At 43.3% G+C, this 22,702-nt stretch overlaps 2 protein-coding genes and 1 non-coding gene across 4 annotated transcripts in view; 2 read left to right on the top strand and 1 right to left on the bottom strand.

The window, feature by feature from the left end:
• Positions 1-130: 130 nt before the first annotated feature.
• TUBAL3 (tubulin alpha like 3) lies at positions 131-19,758 on the bottom strand. 2 transcript variants are annotated; one of them, XM_019973295.2, is made up of 4 exons: positions 12,236-19,758; positions 6,023-6,266; positions 5,168-5,316; positions 131-3,264 (listed from the first exon to the last, which is right to left on the bottom strand). In XM_019973295.2, exons 1-4 carry the CDS (start codon positions 12,236-12,238, stop codon positions 2,320-2,322), a joined length of 1,341 nt encoding a protein of 446 aa, XP_019828854.2. In that variant the 5' UTR covers positions 12,239-19,758; the 3' UTR covers positions 131-2,319. The 2 variants fall into 2 exon arrangements, with proteins under 2 accessions (XP_019828854.2, XP_070657198.1); XM_070801097.1 differs by having other exon boundaries at positions 6,023-19,758.
• On the top strand, positions 8,218-8,289 carry TRNAC-ACA (transfer RNA cysteine (anticodon ACA)). The gene has a single exon. It is a non-coding gene; the product is annotated as a tRNA-Cys (tRNA).
• A 121-nt stretch (positions 19,759-19,879) lies between the features above and the next one.
• Positions 19,880-22,702, top strand: part of NET1 (neuroepithelial cell transforming 1) — a 34,615-nt gene continuing 31,792 nt past the window's right edge. The window contains exon 1 of the mRNA XM_070801095.1: positions 19,880-20,012. Within this exon, the coding sequence (XP_070657196.1) occupies positions 19,885-20,012 (128 nt within the window). The 5' untranslated portion in view covers positions 19,880-19,884. The remainder of the gene's footprint in view (positions 20,013-22,702) is intronic.

Below are 22,702 nucleotides of genomic sequence, written 5' to 3'. Positions count from 1 at the left end.
ATAGAATTATAGTCAGCCTTATAATTCCAATTTTAAATACATATTTTGAGTAAAGGATTTACGCATGTGATCTTAAATAAAAATCTTATTAATTTATAGACAGTTTTGAGAACATAAGAATACCAGTCACCACATTTATAGTTTAGTTTATTTGATTCTAAAAGAACTAGAGCTCTTGGGAAGGTTTGTCACATAATTAAAATTCTTAAAATAAAATAAATTAAAATGAATATAACGTAAAGTATTTAAGCATTTATCTAAGATTGCAAAGGGGACCAAAAATTCATACATATTTAAAATGATGATTTAAATTTTGCTAAACTTAGAAATAAGATTTACAAGCTGAACTTAAAATTTAAGAAATTATTAGGATTTTAATCTTAATTTTAGATTACTAATTTTAAAAAAATAAAAGGAAACTTCTAAAAGGTCTTTTCTGAGTTTTCTAAATGTCTTTTCACACATGCGTACACTTACATATAGAGATACAAATGCCCTTCTGTTCAGTTCAGTCGCTCAGTGGTGCAGACCCTTTGCGACCCCGTGTACTGCAGTATGCCTGCTTCCCTATAAATTGAGCAATTATTTAAGCATTTCACTAGCGCCCTCTAGTATCTAAATAGAGAAATAGCACAGGTAAACAAAATACTTTGTAAAAGCCTCCAGTTCAGTCCAGTCTCTCGGTCCTGTCTGACTCTGCAACCCCATGGACTACAGCACACCAGGCCTCCTTGTCCATCACCAACTCCCGGAGCTTGCTCAGACTCACGTCCATTGAGTCGGTGATGCCATCCAACCATCTTATCCTCTGTCATCCCCTTCTCCTCCTGCCTTCAATCTTTCCCAGCATCAGGGTCTTTTCAAATGAGTTAGTTCTCCACATCAGGTGGCCAAAGTACTGGAGCTTCAGCTTCAGCATCAGTTTTTCCAATGAATATTCAGGACTGATTTCCTTTACGATTGACTGGTATGATCTCCTTGCAGTCCAAGGGACTCTCAAGAGTTTTCTCCAACACCACAGTTCAAAAGCACCAATTCTTTGGTGCTCAGCTTTCTTTATAGTCCAACTCTCACATCGACGCATGACTACTGAAAAAACCATAGCCTTGACCAGATGGGCCTTTGTTGGCAAAGTAATGTCTCTGCTTTTTAATATGCTATCTAGGTTGGTCATAGCTTTTCTTCCATGGAGCAAGCATCTTTTAATTTCATGGCTGCAGTCACCATCTGCTATGATTTTGGAGCCCAAGAAAATAAAGTCTCTCACTGTTTCCACTGTTTCCCCACCTATTTGCCATGAAGTGATGGGACTGGATGCCATGATCTTAGTTTTCTGAATGTTGAGTTTTAAGCCAACTTTTTCACTCTCCTCTTTCACTTTCATCAAGAGGCTCTTTAGTTCTTCTTCACTTTCTGCCATAAGGGTGGTGTCATCTGCGTATCTGAGGATATTGATATTTCTCCAGGAAATCTTGATTCCAGCTTGTGCTTCATGCAGGCCAGCATTTTGCATGAGGTATGCTGCATATAAGTTAAATAAGCAGGGTGACAATACACAGCCTTGATGTAATCCTTTCCCAATTTGGAACCAGCCTAATAAAAGTTCAAATTACTACGTAAGATATTTACATGAAAAAATATATTTTATCAGTGAGTATTTTCAATATAGTGAGGAACTTCACAGTGTACCTTCACTCTCCCGGTATTCTGGATGAAAGTAAGTCAATTCCAAAGAGGCTATATGCAATAGGTGACACCTGAACTGGGTCCGAAGTTGGAATTATACCCCACAGTCATAGAAGGAAAGGAAAGAGAAAGTAGTGAGAAGAAAGAATGAGAGAGGAGAGAGAGAAACAGAGAGAGAGAAGCAGTCAAGAGAGAGAAAAACGTGGGCAGGGGCAAGCTGTCTAGCTTGATTGGAGTGCGTGAGAACACGGTGAAAAGTATGTGTTTATACACATCATTTCTACCAAACTGCAGTCATTCTCCTCTGTGGCAACAACAGTGTGAGCTGAAAACAGGCAAAGTGGTACATTGTTGGTATTTTATTTGTTTAATTATTTATTTTCCACGACATGTGGGATCTTCCCAGATCTGGAATCAAGCCCATGTCCCCTGCATTGGCTGGCGGATTCTTAACCACTGGACTACCAGGGAAGTCTGGCCTTACTGTTAATGTTGACCCCCATTTGACTGAACATGGAACTTGAGGTCTTTCTTGACTTAGTTTCCTTTTTCTTCTCATCGAGGGAACTCTAGCCTTGAAACATAAAGCGTGACACTTCAACTCAGCGTTCATTGTCACCGGTCAGATCTGCATCAGAGACTTCTCCCCATTTCCTCGTAATCCTTCTCTAGGACCGCCAAGTCCTCCCTGGCCTCTGCAAACTCACCTTCCTCCATGCCCTCCCTGATATACCAGTGCAGAAACGCCCTCTTAGCGAACATGAGATCAAACTTGTGGCCCAGACGGGCCCAGGCCTCTGCAACCGCCGTGCTGTTACTCAGCATACAGACTGCCCGCTGGACCTCGGCCAGGTCCCCTCCTGGCACCTCTCGGGGGGGTCGATCATTGATGCCCACCTTGAATCCAGTCGGACACCAGTCTACAAACTGAATAGAGTTCCTCAACTTTGTGGCCGCAATCGCCACGTTCACCTCCTTGGGGACCACATCCCCTCTGTAGAGCAGGCAACAGGCCACGTACTTCCCCAGGCGAGGGTCACACCTGACTAGCTGGTGGGAGGGCTCAAAGCATGCAGCTGTGATGTCTGACACAGAGGGCTCCTTGTGGTGGGTGCTGTCGGCAGACAGGATGGGGGCGAAGCTGGTCACTGGGAAGTGTATCCGCGGGTAAGGCACCAGGTTGGTCTGGAATTCGATCAGGTCCACATTCAGGATGCCTTCAAACCGGAGGGAGGCAGTGATGGAAGATGCTGCCTGGCTGATCAGCCTGTTGATGCTGGCATAAGAGGGCCGTTCAAGGTCAAGTTTGCCATGACAGATGTTGTAGATGGCCTCGTTGTCCACCAGGAAGGTACAGTCCACGTGCTCTATGGTGGGGTGGGTGGTGAGGATGGAGTTGTAAGGCTCCACTACAGCGGTTGAGATCCTAGGGGCTGGGTAGACGGAGAAGTCCAATTTAGTCTTCCCACTGTATTCTACGGAGAGCTGCTCCAACAAGAGAGACGTAAATCCCGACCCAGTGCCTCCTCCAAAGCTTCGGAAGATGAGAAACCCCTGAAGCCCACTGCAGTGTTCCGCCTGGGGAAAGTATTCATAAATAAGAAATGAGAATTCAGCCAAATAAACCTAGAAGCAGTGGTAACTGTGGGACACAGCCAGTACCCAAAAACAGAAAGTTCTGGTTTACCATTGTTATCACCATCACAAACATGTTTACTTTGAAACATACTTGAGCGGTTACTTCCGGAGTGGGGGAAATCCTTTAGAGTTTTGCTATAAGCTGGGCATAAACATTCAACTGTCTTTTGCTACCCTCTATGAATGTACATGTATATGAGCTAAAGTATATGTATATGAGTATATAAGTATATATGTGAGCTAAAGTAAGGTGTTTATCAATAATGAAGAAAATGACAAGCAAAATACTGAAGCAATATAGTTCCCCACCACCACCCCTCAGTAGATGAAATATCTGTCATTTTTGTACCCAATCTACTGTGCTGATGTGAAAAAAGCATCATATTCCCTAATGATGATGCCAAACACCAAAATATTTACTAGACAGAGGATTCTCCAGACAGGATTTTAAAGAAGAATTCACTGTCAGTAAATAGAGGAACTGATCTCCAGGGAGGACGTGCCTCCTGTTAACTTTACAACTCATGGTCACTATTGGAAAATGACAAGTTTTAGAGGGAAGTCTCTGGTAACCAGACAAGTCATGAGTCGGCAGAAGCAAGAGTAGACGGTGGCTAGTCGTTTAAAAGAAGGAAATCCTGCCGTTTGCGACAACGTGGATGGACCTCAGGGGCGATTAAGCAAAGTGAAATAAGTCAGACAGAGAAAGACAAATATTGAATCATCTCACTGACATGTGGAATCGAAAAAGGCCAAACTCATAGAAACAGAGAGTAGAATAGTAGTTGCTGGGGTGGGGTGGGGTGGGGGGGCATGAAGGAGAAAGGGGAGATACTGGTGGTCAGAGGGCATAAACTTCCAGTTATAAGATTAATAAGTTCTGGGGTTTTAACGTACAGCATAGTGACTGTAGTTAACAGCACTGTATAGTACACTTGAACGCTACTAAGAGAAGAGATCTTTTTTTTTTTAAAGGTTTTTTTTAACGTGAACCATTTTAAAGTCTTTATTGAATTTGTTACAATATTACTTCCATTTTATGTTTTGGGCTTTTTTGCCTGAGAGGCATGTGAGATCTTAGCTCCCTGAGAAGGGATCAAACCCCATCCCCTGCATTGGAAGGTGAAGTCCAGTGGTTACACTAAACTGCGAGGGAAGCGAGAATAGATCTTAAATGCTGTCACCACACACAAAAAAGGTAATTATGTGAGGGATGGATGTCTTAAGTATCCTGATGGTGATGATCATTTGATAATATATATGTATATTTGATAATAGGAATTAAATCATCTTGTTGTACACCTTAAATTTACACAGTGTTTCCCTGGTGGCTCGGATGGTGAAGAATCTGCCTGCAGTGTGGGAGACCTGGGTTCAATCCCTGGGTTGGGAAGATCCCCCAGAGAAGGGAATGGCAACTTACTCCAGTGTTCTTGCCTGGAGAATTCCATGGACAGAAGAGCCTGGTGGGCTACAGTCCATGGGGTTGCAAAGAGTCAGACATGACTGAGCAACTAAGACACTCTACTCCATATGTCAATTATATCTCAATAAAGCAGGGGGGATAAAATAAAACATTTCTTCATGCATGGGAAAAGGAAAAAGAAACAAAGGAGTTGACCAGGCCCGTGGGGTAAGTGTGAGGCTTCTCCCCTCTCTAGTAAGGAAGGTTGGCAGTGCCAGCATCAGGACCAACCCAGCTCTGAGCATGCTCATGTCCGGGAGGCTTCACGGTAGAAGCTGGGTGATGGAGGGGAGGGAGAAAGTGCTGGTGCTGGCTAGGTGGGCCCCCAGGGACCCCGGGCACTCTGAATGGCCCCGGAAGGAGAAGGGAGCCACTTGCCAGCTTGCGGATCCTCTCCAGCACCAAGTCGAGGATCTCCGGCCCCACAGAGTAGCGCCCTCGGGCGTAGTTGTTCGCAGCGTCTTCTTTTCCACTGACGAGCTGCTCAGAGTGGAAGAGTGAGCGGTAGCTGCCTGCACGCACCCCGTCTGCAGACAGGAAAGGAGGTCAGTGCAACCCACACCATCCCACCCCTAATTTGTGCACAGCCCCCTTTCTCTCCACCAATATCATAGAAAGAAATGAATTTAAACTGCCCAATTGGCTTTTTCAGTCTAGGAAAAGGTGTAATTATTCCCACGTAAATGGAAAGCACCTTTTTCCATCATCCCACCCTTTATTAGTTTATCGGGGCTGCCCTAACAAATTACAACAATCTTGGTGGCTTAAAATGGGGGAGGTTGGGCTTCCCTGGTGGTGCAGTGGATAAGAATCCTCCTGCCAATGCAGGAGATACAGGTTCCATCCCTGGTCCAGGAGGATTCCACATGTCACAGAGCAACTGAGCCCATGCACCACAGCTAGAGAGTAGCCCCCACTCACGGCAATGAGAGAAAGCCTGAGCACAGCAACAAAGACCCAGCACAGCCAAAAATAAAATAAATTAATTTACAAACAAAACCAAGGGAGTCTTATGGTCTCATAGTTCAGGAGGCCAGAAGTTCAATGTCCAGGCATTGGTGGGGTTGGCTTCTTCTGGAGGTTCTGCTGGAGAAACTGCCCCCTGCCTCTCTTCCAGCTCCTGGTGACTGTGGACAGTTCTTGGAGTTCCCAGGCCCACAGCTAGTCATGCCAGTCTCTGTACTTGTTTGTTTGGGTTGTGGACCCAGTTAAGCACATGGGAACGTACATTACCTACGACAGTAGGCTCCAGGTCCATGAAGAGTGCTCTGGGCACATACTTCCCAGCTCTGGTCTCACAAAAGAAGGAATCAAAAGATGCACGAGTGGGCTCTGTTTTAGCAGGTGCCAGCAGATCCTGACCACCATCGAGAACAACACCATCTGGCTGGATTCCGTGTTCCAGGCAATAGAGCTCCCAGCAAGCACCCCCAATCTGGACACCGGCTTGGCCAATGTGGATAGACAGGCACTCCCTCTGAAATGAGCCATAGTAAGAAGTTACAACTGTGTGCATCTTCCTAACGTGACAACATGAACTACATCACTCAGCATGTCTGCTCATGACTGACAGAAACCAGGCTAGCCTATGCCAGCAAGAGAACTTGATGATAAGGCTAATGAAAGCTGTGTCATGGAAACCAAAAACCAGGGTACGGGTAAGCTTCAGGAATGATTGAACTGGACTTCCCTTGCTATCCAGAGGTTAAGACTCCACACTTCCATTGCAGGGGTCATGGGTTCTATCCCTGGTTAGAGAACTAAGATCCTATATGCTGTGTGATGCAGCCAAAAAAAAAAAAAGAAAAGGAACAAGGGAATCAAGGACTCTAGTTCAAGGAACATAAATTAAGTACCTATTGTATGATGAGCTAAGAAGGAGTTAAGACATACTATATATGAATAAAATCAAGCTTACTCACCCAGAAAAAAATTTGTTATTAGAAAGGAATAAAACCAAAATTGATGTACAGCCTGATACATATTAAAACCCACTGCAGTAAATTAAAGATGTTATCATTTCATATCTTGAGATTTCACTTTTCTTATGTGCTCTAAATAAAAAAGGATGTGCTAAGCTTAAAAGTAGAGCAAATTTCACCAAGGAAACAGGCTAGAGATTTAACAACCCCAAAATACAAAAACTCCATATCATAATAGGCAAAAATGTTGATGTATATAAAAAGGATTTATGTATCACCCTTCATATATAAGAGCTATGTATAAGGCAATTTTATATACATCATTTTTAAAATACTTGAGATATCTATTAGAAAAATGGGCAAATGACATAAGCGAATGAATTACAAAAGAAAGAATCCAAAATGGAAAGATTTAGGCAGAGTGGCATTCACGGCACCATTATTTGCAAGGGTAAAAACCAAGAACCAACATAGTTAACCATTCACTTTTTGGTGGCATTTAAAGGAAAATAGTACAATGGTATGTTATGCAAACTTTTATATTTACCCCCCCAAAAAAACCTGTATGACATAGGAAATGCTTATGTTAAAATGTTGAATGAAAAGCATATGTTATGTAATTTATATAAAGTATGATGTCAGATACATTTAAAAATGAGCTTGCTGCTGCTGCTGCTAAGTCGCTTCAGTCGTGTCCGACTCTGAGCGACCCCATAGACGGCAGCCCACCAGGCTCCGCCATCCCTGGGATTCTCCAGGCAAGAACACTGGAGTGGGTTGCCATTTCCTTCTCCAATGCATGATAGTGAAAAGTGAACGTGAAGTCGCTCAGCCATGTCCGACTCTTCGAAACCCCCATGAACTGCAGCCCACCAGGCTCCTCCGTCCATGGGATTTTCCAGGCAAGAGTACTGGAGTGGGGTGCCATTGTCTTCTTGCTGCTGCTGCTGCTGCTAAGTCGCTTCAGTCATGTCCAACTCTGTGCGACCCTGTAGACGGCAGCCCACCAGGCTCCCCCGTCCCTGGGATTCTCCAGGCAAGAATACTGGAGTGGGTTGCCATTCCTCCTCCAATGCATGAAAGTGGAGAGTGAAAGTGAAGTCGCTCAGTCATGTCCAACTCTTAGCGACCCCATGGACTGCAGCCCACCAGGCTCCTCTGTCCATGGGATTTTCCAGGCAAGAGTACTGGAGTGGGGTGCCATTGTCTTCTCCGATTGCCTTCTTACTCAGCATAAAAAAAGAATGAAATTATGCCATGTGGAACAACATGGATGGACCTGGAGATGATCATATGAACTGAAGTAAGTCAGACAGAGAAAGACAAATATCATATGATATCACTTATATGTGAAATCTAAAATATGATAAAAATGAACTTATTTACAAAATGGAAACAGATCACAGACATACAAAACAAACCTACGGTTACCAAAGGGAAAGTGGGGAGGGATAAATTAGCAGTTTGGGATTAAAATACACACACTACTATATATAAAATAAGACTTCCCTGGTGGCTTAGACGGTAAAGCGTCTGTCTACAATGCAGGAGACCCAGGTTCAATCCCTGGGTAGGGAAGATCCACTGGAGAAGGAAATGGCAATCCACTCCAGTACTATTGCCTGGAAAGTCCCATGGACAGAGGAGCGTGGTAGGCTACCGTCGGACACGACTGAGCGACTTCACTTACTCATATATAAAATAGGTAAACAACAAGGTCCTATTGTATGGCACAAGGAACTATATTCAATGTTCTGTGCTTAGTCACTCAGTCATGTCCAATTCTTTGCAATCCCATGGACTATAGCCTACCAGGCTCCTCTGCCCATGGGGATTCTCCTGGCAAGAATACTAGAGTGGGTTGCCATGCCCTCCTCCAGGGGATCTTCCCAACCCAGTGATTGAACCCAGGTTTCCTGCACTGCAGGCAGATTCTTTACTATCTGAGCCTGTAATAAACCATAATAGAAAAGAATATGAAAGAGTATATACATACATATACTTCAATAAAAATAAATAAATGAAGTAAAATAAAAATAAGCATAGAAAAAAGTCTTAAAAATGCATAAAAACATTAACTCTAGTTATATCTAGGGAGAATTTTTTATCCTCTTTAAACGTACCTATTTTCATTTCCATTGGCCTCCCCTTCCTCTCCCACTTTTAAATCACCATTCACTTCTTTTTTTTTTTTTTTAAGGCAAACAACTTTTTGTGGTAATTTAAGTATCTACTCACCTAAGAGGAGAAAAAGTTAAATCCTAAAAATCTAAAAGAACAGCAATTGCTGGCTTTAGTATCATTGTGTTCCGATTGCCAATTGTCATGGAACAAGTCTGTGCAGAAGGGTAAGAGGTCTATTTGCTGCAATATCAGGACCCTTCAGGCTGTCTGTCCAATCCACTAATAGGCAACTCTGCCCTCGTCTGTCTGTCCATGGCTGCACTTTGCCAAGGTCTGAGTTATTGTTCAGTCCAACTCTTTGTGACTCCATCGGCTGCAGCATGCCAGGCTTCCCAGATGCCACTATCTCCCAGAATTTGCTCAGATTCATGTCCATTAAGTCAGTGATGCTATCCAACCATCTCATCCTCTGCCATCCCCTTCTCCTCCTGCCTTCAATTTTTGCCAGCATGGGCATCTTTTCTAATGAGTCGACTCATCGCATCAGGTGTCCAAAGTATTGGAGCATCAGCATCAGTCCATCCAATGAATATTCAGGACTGATTTCCTTTACGATTGACTGGTTTGATCTCTTTGCAGTTCAGGGGACTCTCAAGAGTCTTCTCCAGCACCACAGTTCAAAAGCACCAATTCTTCGGTGCTCAGCCTTCTGTATGGTCCAACTCTCACATCCGTACATGAGTACTGGAACAACCATAGTTTTGACTCTACAAACCTTTGCCAGCAAAGTGATGTCTTTGCTTTTTAATATGCTGTCTGGGTTTGTCATAGCTCTCCTTCCAAGGAGCAAGAATCTTTTAATTTCATGGCTGCTGTCACTATCCAAAGTGACTGAGACTGGACCACAAAAAGACACTAGCTGAAGGTTGGGGGTAGTTTGTCTGGCTGGTCACACCCCCATCATCTGACCTGGACTCTGTTCCTGCTTAGCTGCACAAACCCTGTACTTTGCCTCTCTGAGTCATGTGGCCTAACAGTGCTTTATCAGGAATTCAAGTGCACAAATCGAGTAGAACTTCCCTCTTGTCGTTTTTCTGTGCCACCATGTCTCTCACAACAAAAGCAGTGAACTTCACTTAGTATCAACCAATTTTTCCAATCTCTTTCTGGCACAGGAAAGCCTAAACAGCACATTCCATCAACAGCCTCCTCACACCCCATCTGCAAAGCACAGCTTTCTCCTCTCCCCTCAGGAAGAACTCAAGATGATCTCAGTACATCAGCTACTGTAATCAGATCAAAACTTACCTACATCTCAAGATTCAGGTACAAACTTGAAAGCAGTGGGGGTGGGGTGGAGGTTTGTTGTTTCTACATCATTAAAACCACTTACATGTGGACTTCTCTCACAACCTCCTCCCCTGGCTGTTTTTTACCCAGTCCACCAGTCCACAGGGCACTTGTCTTAATTATTCACAGTAAAAGTAAACACCAACATGGAAAAAAATCACTGCTCTTCATGGGGACTATTCCCCTGTGTGATGCAGACATTGGAGTGAGACTGAGCCTTTTGAACTTAGCAAGAATACTTGGCCCAAGAAGGACAAATCTTGCCCATACTGGTTGCAGAAGCAGCCGAGTTTATCTCATAACTATGTCCCTAGGGACAGAAGGCTATCTCGACCTTATTCTTCTCTTAGCCTCTTCCTCCTTTCCAAACTATCTGTTAAAATGATCACACTATTTAAACAAACAAACAAACAAAAAATGCCCACAGAATATCAGTAGTGATGTCCAAGCACTAATAAATGCAGCTTTAAAGCTTACTGGAATTATTGGGACAGCACAATTTTCTAATTACTTTTTATTTTGAGATAAATATGAATTGTAGATTCATGGATCGCTCACCCATTTTTCCACAGTGGAAATATCTTGCAGGGTCACACCCAGAATATCAAAATTGATACAGTAAAAACACAGTGGGTTTCCAATGCAGCAGGCACTCCTCATGTAGAAAGGCAAAATTTTTCAGATCAAAACAATATAAAACAAACATCCTTAAATTTGGAGAGAGTGTCCAACAGGGAGAGATGATAAAAGATGAAAAAAAAAAGCAAAAAGCAGTTTGAATGCTTGCTTCCATTGAAGAATTAAAAAATTCTAAGATACTAAAATTTACTGTGACTGGAACATAAGAGATTACACTGTTGGTGGGAACGTAAATTGGTCCAGCCACTGTGTAAAACTAAAAATAGAACTACCACTTAATCCGCAATTTGACTCCTTGTATTCCAAAAAAACAAAAACACTGAAAAGACACACGCACCTCAGTGTTCATAGCACCGCTATTAACAATAGCCAAAAAATGAAAGCAAACTAAATATCCGTTGAAGATGACTGGGCAAAGAAGAAGCGGTATGATACAGTGGAATATTACTCAGCTATTAAAAAGAACAAATGTTTGCAATTTGCAGTAAACTAGATGGACCTGAAGTGTATTATAAAGTCAGACAAAGATTACATGTTATCACTTATATATGGAATCTAAAAAAAAATAAGCAAATGAATATAATAACAGAAACAGACTCACAAAGAGAACAAACTACTGATTACCAGTGGGGAGAGGGATGGATGGAGGTTCAAGACAGGGGTGGAGATTAAGAAGTACAAGCTATTATGTACAAAGAATAAGCTGCGAGGATATAGTACACAACACAGGGAATACAGCCAATATGCCACAGCAATTATACATGGAGTATGACCTTTGAAAATTATGAATCACTATACTATATACCTGTAATTTATATAATAGTGTAAGCAACTATATGTCAACTAAAGAAAGAGAGAATGAAAGGAAAGTGGATCTTAAAAGGTGGTCTCCAAACAGAATTATTGTTAAGTGTGTATTAATTATTGTCCACAAAGAACTACACTCAAGAGAGAATAAGACAGAGGTCCCTGTACTTCACCTGGCCACGCATTTGTGAGCTTAGCAAGAGCAACCTAGGTCTAAAGTCCCCAGAAACTTTGAAAGCGTAACTAAAAACGAAGCTACTGATTCCTACTGAAAGATCAGCACACTCACTCTAAAGCAAATGTAAAAACTAAAGAAAGAAGATCTTGGCTCAGTGCTTCCATTGAAGGCAAATCAATGAAGCTTTTCCCAAAAATAGCAGAATTATAGATGAACAGGTGAAAGTCAGAGTAGATTTAAATCTGATCCAAACACAGATATTGAAAGAAACAAATGTCTCTTTAAATATTTTGTCTCTTGTAGGAAGAATCTATGAAGAATTGTTTGGTGGGGAAAAGCTGCGAGGATATAGTATGATATAGTATGATAGGATATAAAGACACAGGATGAGTAAAGTTTGCTATAACTATTGACAGCAGCACTTACCATGCTGATCTGAAGGTGCCCCACTGCCCGTGGTAATGACAGGAGGCACCAGCCCAGGTAAGCTTTATCACAGGGCAGGAAATGACCCCACCTGAGGGCTGCACACTTAAAGCAGCACAGCCTCTTTTCAGTTTTTCACTTTTCTGGGATCAAAGGAGGTGTGACAGGCCTGCCTGAGTCTGCTGGGATAAAATCTGTGCACAACCACTGATGAATTTGCTAAACTTTATCCAAATCTGCTTCTAACATATACCTAGGTTGAAAATAACAAATGTCTTTTAAAAAAAAAAATCCTCCTCTCATATTAAGAATGTATGACAACCGATGAATGTTTCACTTGGTAAGTAGTTTTACAAAAACACTGTTTGATTTTTTTTTCCTCTTTACTCCTTAACTTTACTTTCTAATTCATCACATTTGTATCTGTTACTGCCTCTTTGAATCCTGTTTTTGAATTTTTAATTGAAGGTAATTGCTTTACAATGTGTTGGTTTTAGAATGATTAATTTATACATTAATTTATATTAGTATACTAGTTGCTGAATATATGTAATATCAACCTACACAGTGATCGATGTAATTGCATACAGCTGAAGATTCTGGAAATAATCTAGAAGGAAATCCCCCTAAATAGTATTTGTAAATTTATTGTTGTAAATCCATGATTAAAGGACTTTAGGTGACATTTAGGTCCAATTAAGGTAACAGGAAGATCTTCTCTGGGAGGGAAATCTAGTCTGATTATTACAAGAAAAATAATGAGAGAAAGAGGATTCAGGGAATGTTTGTCATGTATTCAGCACTGTCCTAGGCAGAGTAAGACATTCCATTTGGGAACGGGATTTAGCAAAAGAAAGTTGATCTCTTGTAGGATCAAGATGGTTCACCAGACTTTTCACATCTTTGAGTACCCAGCCCTCATACTAATCCACTATCCTCTGCTCTGTTTCTGCAGTACCTAGTAAAATTTGTCTCCTATTCATCACTTCCCTAGTGTGTAGCCAGGGCATCTTATAGCAGGAATTCAATAAACACTTGTGAGTAACTGAACAAAATAGTAGGTTACCAAGTGTCTAAAAATAGGAAAGGGAGGCTCTGCCTAAAATGACAGTATTCTGATTACTGATAAGAAACCCCTCCCCACTGAGAATCCCAGTCGACATCCTGGATTACCTCTCACTGTGGGAACTGATGATCACAAATCCCAAAGGACTGTTTCCTTTTACACCATCAAAGAGCTAAGGACAGATTCTAACTTCAGAAAATCTCAACTAAGTGCTAGGTTGAAAGGGTGAAATTGTTGTTTCTCTGAGTAAAAAGATCAAATGTCAGCAATTTCTTAGGTACCATTGACATCCCTGCATGTTCTGAAGCCCTGTCTGGGTGGGGACCAGCTTCCCAGATGACATTTCTGTACTGCTTTACTCAAACTGCTCCAAAGCAGTATAGAGATGATTCTTAGCTATCGGCTTCTTACTCTCTAACTTCTCATTCTTTCTACAACTAAAAACTATTTCAACATTTTGTACTAACCTATAAGGGAAAAGAATCTAAAAAGAAATATATAAAATATATACGGTATATATCCCTTTACCTGAATCACTCCTGTCCATTAACACAATATTGAAAATCAACTAAAGTTTAATTAAAAAAAAAAAAACTTTTTTCCCTGTGTCATGATTCTAGTGCAAGTTCAGTCGCTCAGTCATGTCTGACTCTTTGCAACTCCATTGACTGCAGCATGCCAGGGTTCCCTGGCCATCACCAACTCCTGGAGTCTGCTCAAACTCATGTCCATTGAGTTGGTGATGCCATCCAACCATCTCATCCTCTGACTCCTCCTCCTGCCTTCAATCCTTCCCAGCATCAGGGTCTTTTGAAATGAGACAGTTCTTCACATCAGGTGGCCAAAGTACTAGAGCTTCAGCTTTATCATCAGTTCTTCCAATGAATATTCAGGACTGATTTCCTTTAGGTTTGACTGGTTTGATCTCCTTGCAGTCCAAGGGACTCTCAAGAGTCTTCAACATCACAGTTCAAAAGCACCAATTCTTCAGTGCTCAGCTTTCTTTATAGTGCAACTCTCACATCCATACATGACTATGGGAAAAACCATAGCTTTGACTAGATGGATCTTTGTTGGCAAAATAATGTTTCTGCTTTTTAATATACTGTCTAGGTTGGTCATAGCTTTTCTTCCAAGGAGCAAGTGAAAATGAAAGTCTCTGTCCTGTCTGACTCCTTGCAACCCCATGGACTATACAGTCCATGGAATTCTCCAGGCCAGAATACTGCAGTGGGTAGCCTTTCCCTTCTCCAGGGGATCTTCCCAACCAAGGGATCGATCCCAGGTCTCCCCCATTGCAGATGGATTCTTTACCAGCTAAGACACAAGGAAAGCTCAAGAATACTGGAGTGGGTAGTCTATCCCTTCTCCAGCAGATCTTCCCGACCCAGGAATCAAACCAGGGTCTCTTGCATTGCAGGCAGATTCTTTACAAACTGAGCTATCCAGGAATCCCTCTCCAAGGAGCAATCATCTTTTAATTTCATGGCTGCAGTCACCATCTGCTATGATTTTAGAGCCCAAGAAAATAAAGTTTCTCACTGTTTCCACTGTTTCCCCATCTATTTGCCATGATGTGATGGAAGTGGATGCCATGATCTTAGTTTTCTGAATGTTGAGTTTTAAGCCAACATTGTACTTTCCTCTTTCACTTTCATCAAGAGGCTGTTTAGTTCTTCACTTTCTGCGATAAGAAATCTGTATGTGTCTGCGGTGTCATCCGCATATCTGAGGTTATTGATATTTCTCCCAGCAATCTTGATTCCAGCTTGTGCTTCATACAGCCTGGCATTTCGCATGATGTATGCTGCATATAAGTTAATTAAGCAGGGTGACAGTATGCAGCCTTGACGTACTCCTTTCCCGATTTGGAACCAGTCTGTTGTTCCATTGCCAGTTCTAACCATTGATTCTTGACCTGCATACAGATTTCTCAGGAGGCAGGTCAGGTGCTCTGGTATTCCCATTGCTTGAAAAATTTTCCACAGTTTCTTGTGATCCACACAATCGAAGGCTTTGGCATAGTCAATAAAGCAGATGTTTTTCTGGAACTCTTCTGCTTTTTCAATCATCCAATGGATGTTGGATATTTGATCTCTGGTTCCTCTACCTTTTCTAAATCCAGCTTGAACATCTGGGAGTTCATGGTTCACGTACTGCTGAAGCTGGGCTTGGAGAATTTTGAGCATTACTTTGCTAGCATGTGAGACGAGTACAATTGTGCAGTAGCTTGAGCATTCTTTGGCATTGCCTTTCTTTGGGATTGGAATGAAAACTGACCTTTTCCAGTCCTGTGGCCACTGCTGAGTTTTCTCAGTTTGCTGGCATATTGAGTGCAGCACTTTCACAGCATCATCTTTTAGGATTTGAAATAGCTCAACTGGGATTCCATCACCTCCACTAGCTTTGTTCATAGTGATGCTTCCTAAGGCCCACTTGACTTTGAATTCCAGGATGTCTGGCTCTAGGTGAGTGATCACACCATTGTGATTATCTGGGTCATGAAGATCTTTCTTGTATAGTTCTTCTGTGTATTCTTCCCACCTCTTCTTAATATCTTCTGCTTCTCTTAGGTCCATACCATTTCTGTCCTTTATTGTGCCCATCTTTGCATGAAATGTTCCCTCGGTGTCTCTAATTTTCTTGAAGAGATCTCTAGTCTTTCCCATTCTATTGTTTTCCTCTATTTCTTTGCATTGATCACTGAGGAAGGCTTTCTTATCTTTCCCTGCTATTCTTTGGAATTCTGCATTAAAATGGATACATCTTTCCCTTTCTCCTTTGCCTTTCACTCTCTTAGGGTATCCAGTAGACATGAGAATATAAATGACAGAAGATGGATTAACAGGAGAAAAGCAAACAGACTTTGACATGTACAGAGGAGCCTCCATAAGAAAACAAAGATGAAAAAAGGCAGCAAATCCTCAGTGCTTAGGCATGAGGTGGGACAATGAGAGGGAATTGTGGAAAAGTAGCTAAAACACACAGGGCCACCAAAGGAAGATAGGAGCTACTTAAACAAAGTCTGTTTCCACACAGTTCCCTGTCTCTTGGCTCTGCTTACCTCTGGTGATAAGTATGTATCTTTCCCCCTGATGCCGGGAGGGCCCCTCTCACAAGAGAGGTTTATCTCCCACCTTTACGAAGAAAGGAGAGGTCAGAAGGCGCTTCTGGCTTTGTTGTTCTTCAGCTCAAAAGAATCCTGCTTCCAAAGCGGCATATTTGGGGCAGCACATTCTGCTGCCCTTCAATGTGTATATAACTTCATTTCTTGGGATAGATTCCCTTTCTGGTGTGAAAGGAGAGGCTATTTTTAAAAGCTTTGAACACCTACAAAGCAGTATTTTAAACCAAAGAATGTACTATATAACAATTGTTAAATTGCCTTTTTTATTTAAGAAGGTCCTTTAGGTGATGTGGTCCTTTCTTATAATTAGAGGATGAAGCACTTTCACCCTCTTTTGCTAAGGAGATGCTGTCCCCACTGCACTGGGAGGCAGGAGGTCTCAGAATCAGATTTACTGTTTCCTAGAGACAACCTGAGAACTCATCTCCAGTACCTTTGGCAACTGGGGATTATCGCACATGAATAATTCATTTTAGCTCATGACTTTCAACCTCTCTTCTCCCCAAAGGTTAAGAAAGATCTAAAAGTTGAATGGTTCCATGAAGACCTACAAGACCTTCTAGAACTAACACCAAAAATAGATGTCCTTTCCATTAAAGGGGACTGGAATGCAAAAGTAGGTAGCAAGAAATACCTGGAGTAACTGGAAAATTTGGCCTTGAAGTACAGAATGAAGCAGGGCAAAGGCTAACAGAGTTTTGCCAAGAGAATGCACTGGTCATAGCAAACACCCTCTTCCAACAACACAAGAGAAGACTCTACACATGGACATCACCAGATGGTCAACACTGAAATCAGATTGACTATGTTCTTTGCAGCCAAAGATGGAAAAGCTCTATACAGTCAGCAAAAATAAGACTGGGAGCTGACTTGGCTCAGATCACGAACTCCTTATTGCCAAATTCTGTCTTAAAGAAAATAGGAAAAACCACTAGACCATTCAGGTCTGACCTAAATCAAATCCCTTACAACTATACAGTGGAAGTGACAAATAGATTCAAGGGATTAGATCTGATAGAGTGCCTGAAGAACTATAGATGCAGCTTCATGACATTGTACAGGAGGCAGTGATCAAGACCATCCCCAAGGAAAAGAAATGCAAAAAAGCAAAATGGTTGTCTAAGGAGGTCTTACAAACAGCTTTGACAAGAAGAGAAGTGAAAAGCAAAGGAGAATAGGAAAGATATACCCATTTTAATGCAGAATTCCAAAGAATAGCAGGGAAAGATAAGAAAGCCTTCCTCAGTGATCAATGCAAAGAAATAGAGGAAAACAATAGAATGGGAAAGACTAGAGATCTCTTCAAGAAAATCAGAGATACCGAGGGAACATTTCATGCAAAGATGGGCACAATAAAGGACAGAAATGGTATGGACCTAAGAGAAGCAGAAGATATTAAGAGGTGGCAAGAATACACAGAAGAACTATACAAGAAAGTTCTTCATGACCCAGATAATCACAATGGTGTGATCACTCACCTAGAGCCAGACATCCTGGAATGCAAAGTCAAGTGGGCCTTAGTGCTTCCACTAAAGGCAAATCAATGAAGCTTTCCCCCAAAGTAGCAGAATTATAGATGAACAGGTGAAAGTCAGAGTAGATTTAAATCTGATCCAAACACAGATATTGAAAGAAACAAATGTCTCTTTAAATATTTTGTCTCTTGTAGGAAGAATCTATGAAGAATTGTTTGGTGGGGAAAAGAAAGACACAGGATGAGTAAAGTTTGCTATAACTATTGACAGCAGCACTTACCATGCTGATCTGAAGGTGCCCCCCTGCCCATGGTAATGACAGGAGGTGCCAGCCTAAGTAAGCTTTATCACAGGGCAGGAAATGACCCCACCTGAGGGCTGCACACTTAAAGCAGCACAGCCTCTTTTCAGTTTTTCTGGGATCAAAGGAGGTGTGACAGGCCTGCCTGAGTCCCCTGGGATAAAAATCTGTGCACAACCACTGATAAATTTGCTAAACTTTATCCAAATCTGCTTTGACTATGCCAAAGCCTTCGATTGTATGGATCACAAGAAACTGTGGAAAATTCTTCAAGAGATGGGCATACCAGAGCACCTGACCTGCCTCCTGAGAAATCTGTATGCAGGTCAAGAATCAACAGTTAGAACTGGCAATGGAACAACAGACTGGTTCCAAATCGGGAAAGGAGTACGTCAAGGCTGCATACTGTCACCCTGCTTATTTAACTTACATGCAACGTACATCATATGAAATGCCAGGCTATATGAATCACAAGCTAGAATCAAGATTACCAGGACAAATATCAATAACCTCAGATACGCAGATGACACCACCCTTATGGCAGAAAGCAAAGAAGAACTAAAGAGCCTCTTGATGAAAGTGAAAGAGGAGTGAAAAAGTTGGCTTAAAACTCAACATTCAGAAAATAAGATCATGGCATCCAGTCCCATCACTTCATGGCAAATAGGTGAGGAAACAGTGGAAACAGTGAGAGACTTTATTTTCTTGGACTCCAAAATCATAGCAGATGGTGAGTGCAGCCATGAAATTAAAAGATACTTGCTCCATGGAAGAAAAGCTATGACCAACCTAGACAGCGTGTTAAAAAGCAGAGACATTACTTTGCCAACAAAGGTCCGTCTTGTCAAGGCTATGGTTTTTCCAGTAATCATGTATGGATGTGAGACTTGGACTGTAAAGAAGGCTGAGCACTTAAGAATTGTGCTTTTAAACTGTGATTTCAGAGAAGACTCTTGAGAGTCCTTTGGACGGTAAGGAGATCCAACCAGTCCATCCTAAAGGAAATAGGTCCTGAATTTTCATTGAAAGAGCTGATGGTGAAGTTGAAACTCCAATGCTTTGGCCGCTCGATACAAAGAACTGACTCATTGGAAAAGACCCTGATGCTGGGAAAGATTGAAGGCAGGAGGAGAAAGGGACGACAGAGGATGAGATGGTTGGATGGCATCACCGACTCAATGGACATGAGTTGGAGTAATCTCTGGGAGATAGTGAAGGACAGGGAAGCCTGGCGTGCTGCAGTCCATGGGGTCGCAAAGAGTAGGACAGGTCTGAGCGACTGAACTGAGCTGAAAATGCTTCCCAGTTTCCCTTGACTTGTGGTGAAAGTCCTAATGAACTGTACAGTAGTAATCGGGCCTTGGCGATTTAAGAACTAGACCCCAGGCCACCGGCTCATCAGCTGGGCGACCCTGAGGACCACGCTCCCCTTCACAGCTTCCGCAGTTTAGCGCCTGAAGAGAGGGGAGGGGCGGGACTCCACGATCCTAGCAACCGCGCCGCGTCCCCTGATTGGCTGGTTGCCGCGCGGCCGCCATTTTCAAACCCCGGAAGATGGCGGCGGCGGAGGTGGCGGCGCTGTCCTGACAGAAACCTGTCTTCGGGCCGTAGCGGCCGGGCGCCGTGCGGCTCCCAGCGGGCCTCCCGGGCACCCAGCCACCGCGCCGCCCCCTCCGCGCCATGGAGCCCGAGCTGGAGGCCCAGGAGCAGAGCCGGCCGCGGAGGCGAAGCCGCCGGGTCTCGGGGCTCAACGCCGGCGGCGCCGCGGAGCCAGCGGCCGACACCCCCAGGCCCGGCCCGGACGGCAGGTGAGCGCGGGGTGAACGGCGCCTGGGGACTCGGGGTGTCGGGCCCGAGGCTGGGGAGGGGGTGGCGGGCAGGGAAGGGGCCGGGGGCAGAGAAGAGCCGGGCTGCCTGCTCTCCTCTCCTTCCTCCTCTCTCCCCTCGTCCCCGTCTTCCGATCGCCTGACCCTCCTTTATTTTTAGCTCCGGTTCCTCTCCTTCCTCCCTCTCGTCTCCTCCCCTCCCCGCTCAGGGGGTGGAGGTCCTCTCTGCACACCCAGCAGGTTTCCGGCTGGATTTGGGGGTGGCGGGGGCGGTTCCTAAATGCCTACGGAGAGCTGCTAGCTCAGGGGACTGGAATCGTTCCTGGAGCCGGAGAGTTTCTTTTGTTCAGTCGCTCGGTCGTGTCCGACTCCTTACGACCCCATGGACCGCAGCCCGCCAAGCTCCTCTTGTCCATGGATTCCCCAGACAAGAATCATCCATTCCCTTCTCCAGGGGATCTTCCCAGCCCAGGCATCAAGCCAGCATATCCTGCATTGACAGGCGGATTCTTGACCATTGTGCCACCAGGGAAGCCCCCGAGGACTTCTACCAGACACCAAACTTTTAGCCTAAAAGCAAGCATTAAAATAAAAAGTTTCGCCGACGCCAGAGTCCCTCCTTTCGAGCCTCTGACCAAGTCGGCGATCAGGGCGCAGCTCAGGGCCCCAGCCTCCCGGGTAAAGAGGACGCAGACGCCCGTCTTCGACTTTTTAGCTGTTGACACATTTCATTCTGTCCGGTGCGTCTGCGAAGGGAGGACACCGGCCGAGGGTGTCAGAGGTGGTGTCTGCGAGGCAAGCGGTGAACAAGGGCTGGGGGCATTGCTTTCCCGTCAGGATGCTGCAGGCCCTGGGTTCCTGTGACCGGCCATTGGACCTTTCATCTCTGAGGTTGGGTCCTCATCCGTCATATGGGGTTGAAATAGTATCCACTTCCTCCAAGTTGTGCAATTCAGTGAGGTCATTGTGTGAGCCTACATGCAGGGAGTTAGAAACAAACTGTTATTTGCTGATTTTTATCAGTAATTCCACATCCGCTTCTCTTTTCAGAAGTCCCTGTGGTCCACTACTTATTCTTAAACTACAGTTCCTTACTGAAGTTACATTCCAGTCATGCTTGGATGTGCCAGTCGTTTTTTCAGAGAAAGGAAAACACCTTACTTTCATGGACAGAGCATTTGTAAATTCACTGTTAATAAGTCATTGTGCAGAGAACTAGACTTTTTCCTTAGATACTGATTTTTTATTTTGAAGATTAGGATAATCCTTGCCTGAAACCTTTTACTGATTACAATTTATATGAAAGAGGTAGTGAAAGAGCAGAAAGACGTCATCATCCCAGAGACTGAGAAATAGGAGAATCAGGACCATGTAGTGAAGGGAAGGAAAACAGTGATAAATTCATTCTGCGTTCATTCAATAAAGCTTTTGAGCATTTGCCTGGAAAGATCCCCAGAGAAGGGCATGGCAACCCACTCCAGTATTCCTGCCTGGAGAATCGCATGGACAGAGGAGCCTGGAGGGCTACAGTCTGTGGAGGTCACAGGGAGTCGGACACGACTGAGCAACTAACACTTTCACTTCCCTAGATCTTCATGGTGTTGTAGATATTGGAGATTTGGGTGAACAGATGAAGTGTCTGCTCTCATAAAGCTTACATTCTGATTAGGGATGAAAGAGGATAATGAAATACCAGGTGGTCATCCTGTGAGGAGGATTAAGGCATGGTAAGGGCAGGCAGAGATAAGGAGAGGGGCTGTGTTGCTATTTTTTAAAGATCAAAAAAGCCTCCTCCATGGTAATGATGCCATTTAAGCAGAGATCTGAAGGAATTAAGGAACTCCACCATGTGAAGATTTGGAGAGAAAGGCAGTAAGTGCAGGGCTTCATAGTAGAATCCTGTTTGGTGTGTTCAAGGACTGTAGAGAAGCCACGGTAACTGGAGTGGAGCAAAACAGCTGGAGAAAGGTGGACAGCGAGGTCACAGAGATGCCTGGGGTCAGATTGGGTAGTACATAGCCAACCACCAGAAAGACTTCAAATTTGAATCTGTGGTTGGGAGACAGTAGAAAATTCTGTAATGTGTATTTTAAAAGGATTGGTCTGCTATGTGGCTGGGAGAAAATCAGGTAGACTAATGAAGAGGTTATTGCAGTTTGAGACATCTGAGTGGTAAACATGGTGGAAAATACTCCTATTTGGGATGTATTTTTAAAGTAGCACCGACAGGATTTGCATATGGATTCAGTGTGGAGTTAAGAGAGACGGAGGAATGAAGAATGATTCCGAGGTTTTTAATCTGAGCACCAGAAGACCAGGTTTCCATGTTCCTGGAGAAAAGTTGGGTTTGGGATGCGTTATGAGGCTCCTATTAAGGAGTGCATCACAACAATTTTTCCCCCTCTTCTCTTTTTTTGCTTTTTTCTCTTAAAAAAAAAAAAAAACTTTTATTGAAGTTTAACAGTCAAATGAAAGAGTGCATGAACCATAAGTGTTTTGCCCAGTGAAATTTCACAAAGTAAACACATCTGTGTAACCAAATATAAATTGAGGGCTTATCAGCAAATAGACTTGAAATCTCAGCACTGGGAAGTCATCTATATAGTCTGACTAAAGGAGAGTTTGAGGCCCAAACCCCGAGACACTCCCCACATGTAAAGGTCCGGGAGATG

Source organism: Bos indicus, chromosome 13, assembly GCF_029378745.1.
Source record: "Bos indicus isolate NIAB-ARS_2022 breed Sahiwal x Tharparkar chromosome 13, NIAB-ARS_B.indTharparkar_mat_pri_1.0, whole genome shotgun sequence".
In the NCBI taxonomy this organism is placed as follows: domain Eukaryota; kingdom Metazoa; phylum Chordata; class Mammalia; order Artiodactyla; family Bovidae; genus Bos; species Bos indicus.
Note: the sequence above shows the minus strand (reverse complement) of the source record. Positions and strands in the feature narration are given on the sequence as shown.

Coding starts and splice junctions, on each gene's coding strand:
- TUBAL3 (XM_070801097.1), bottom strand. CDS start 6,305: ATGCACACAGTTGTAACTTCTTACTATGGCTCATTTCAGAGGGAGTGC. Junction 5,317..6,022: donor CCTGGAGCCTACTGTCGTAG/GTAATGTACGTT, acceptor TCCTGTCTGCAG/ACGGGGTGCGTGCAGGCAGC. Junction 3,265..5,167: donor TGGAGAGGATCCGCAAGCTG/GCAAGTGGCTCC, acceptor TACTTTCCCCAG/GCGGAACACTGCAGTGGGCT.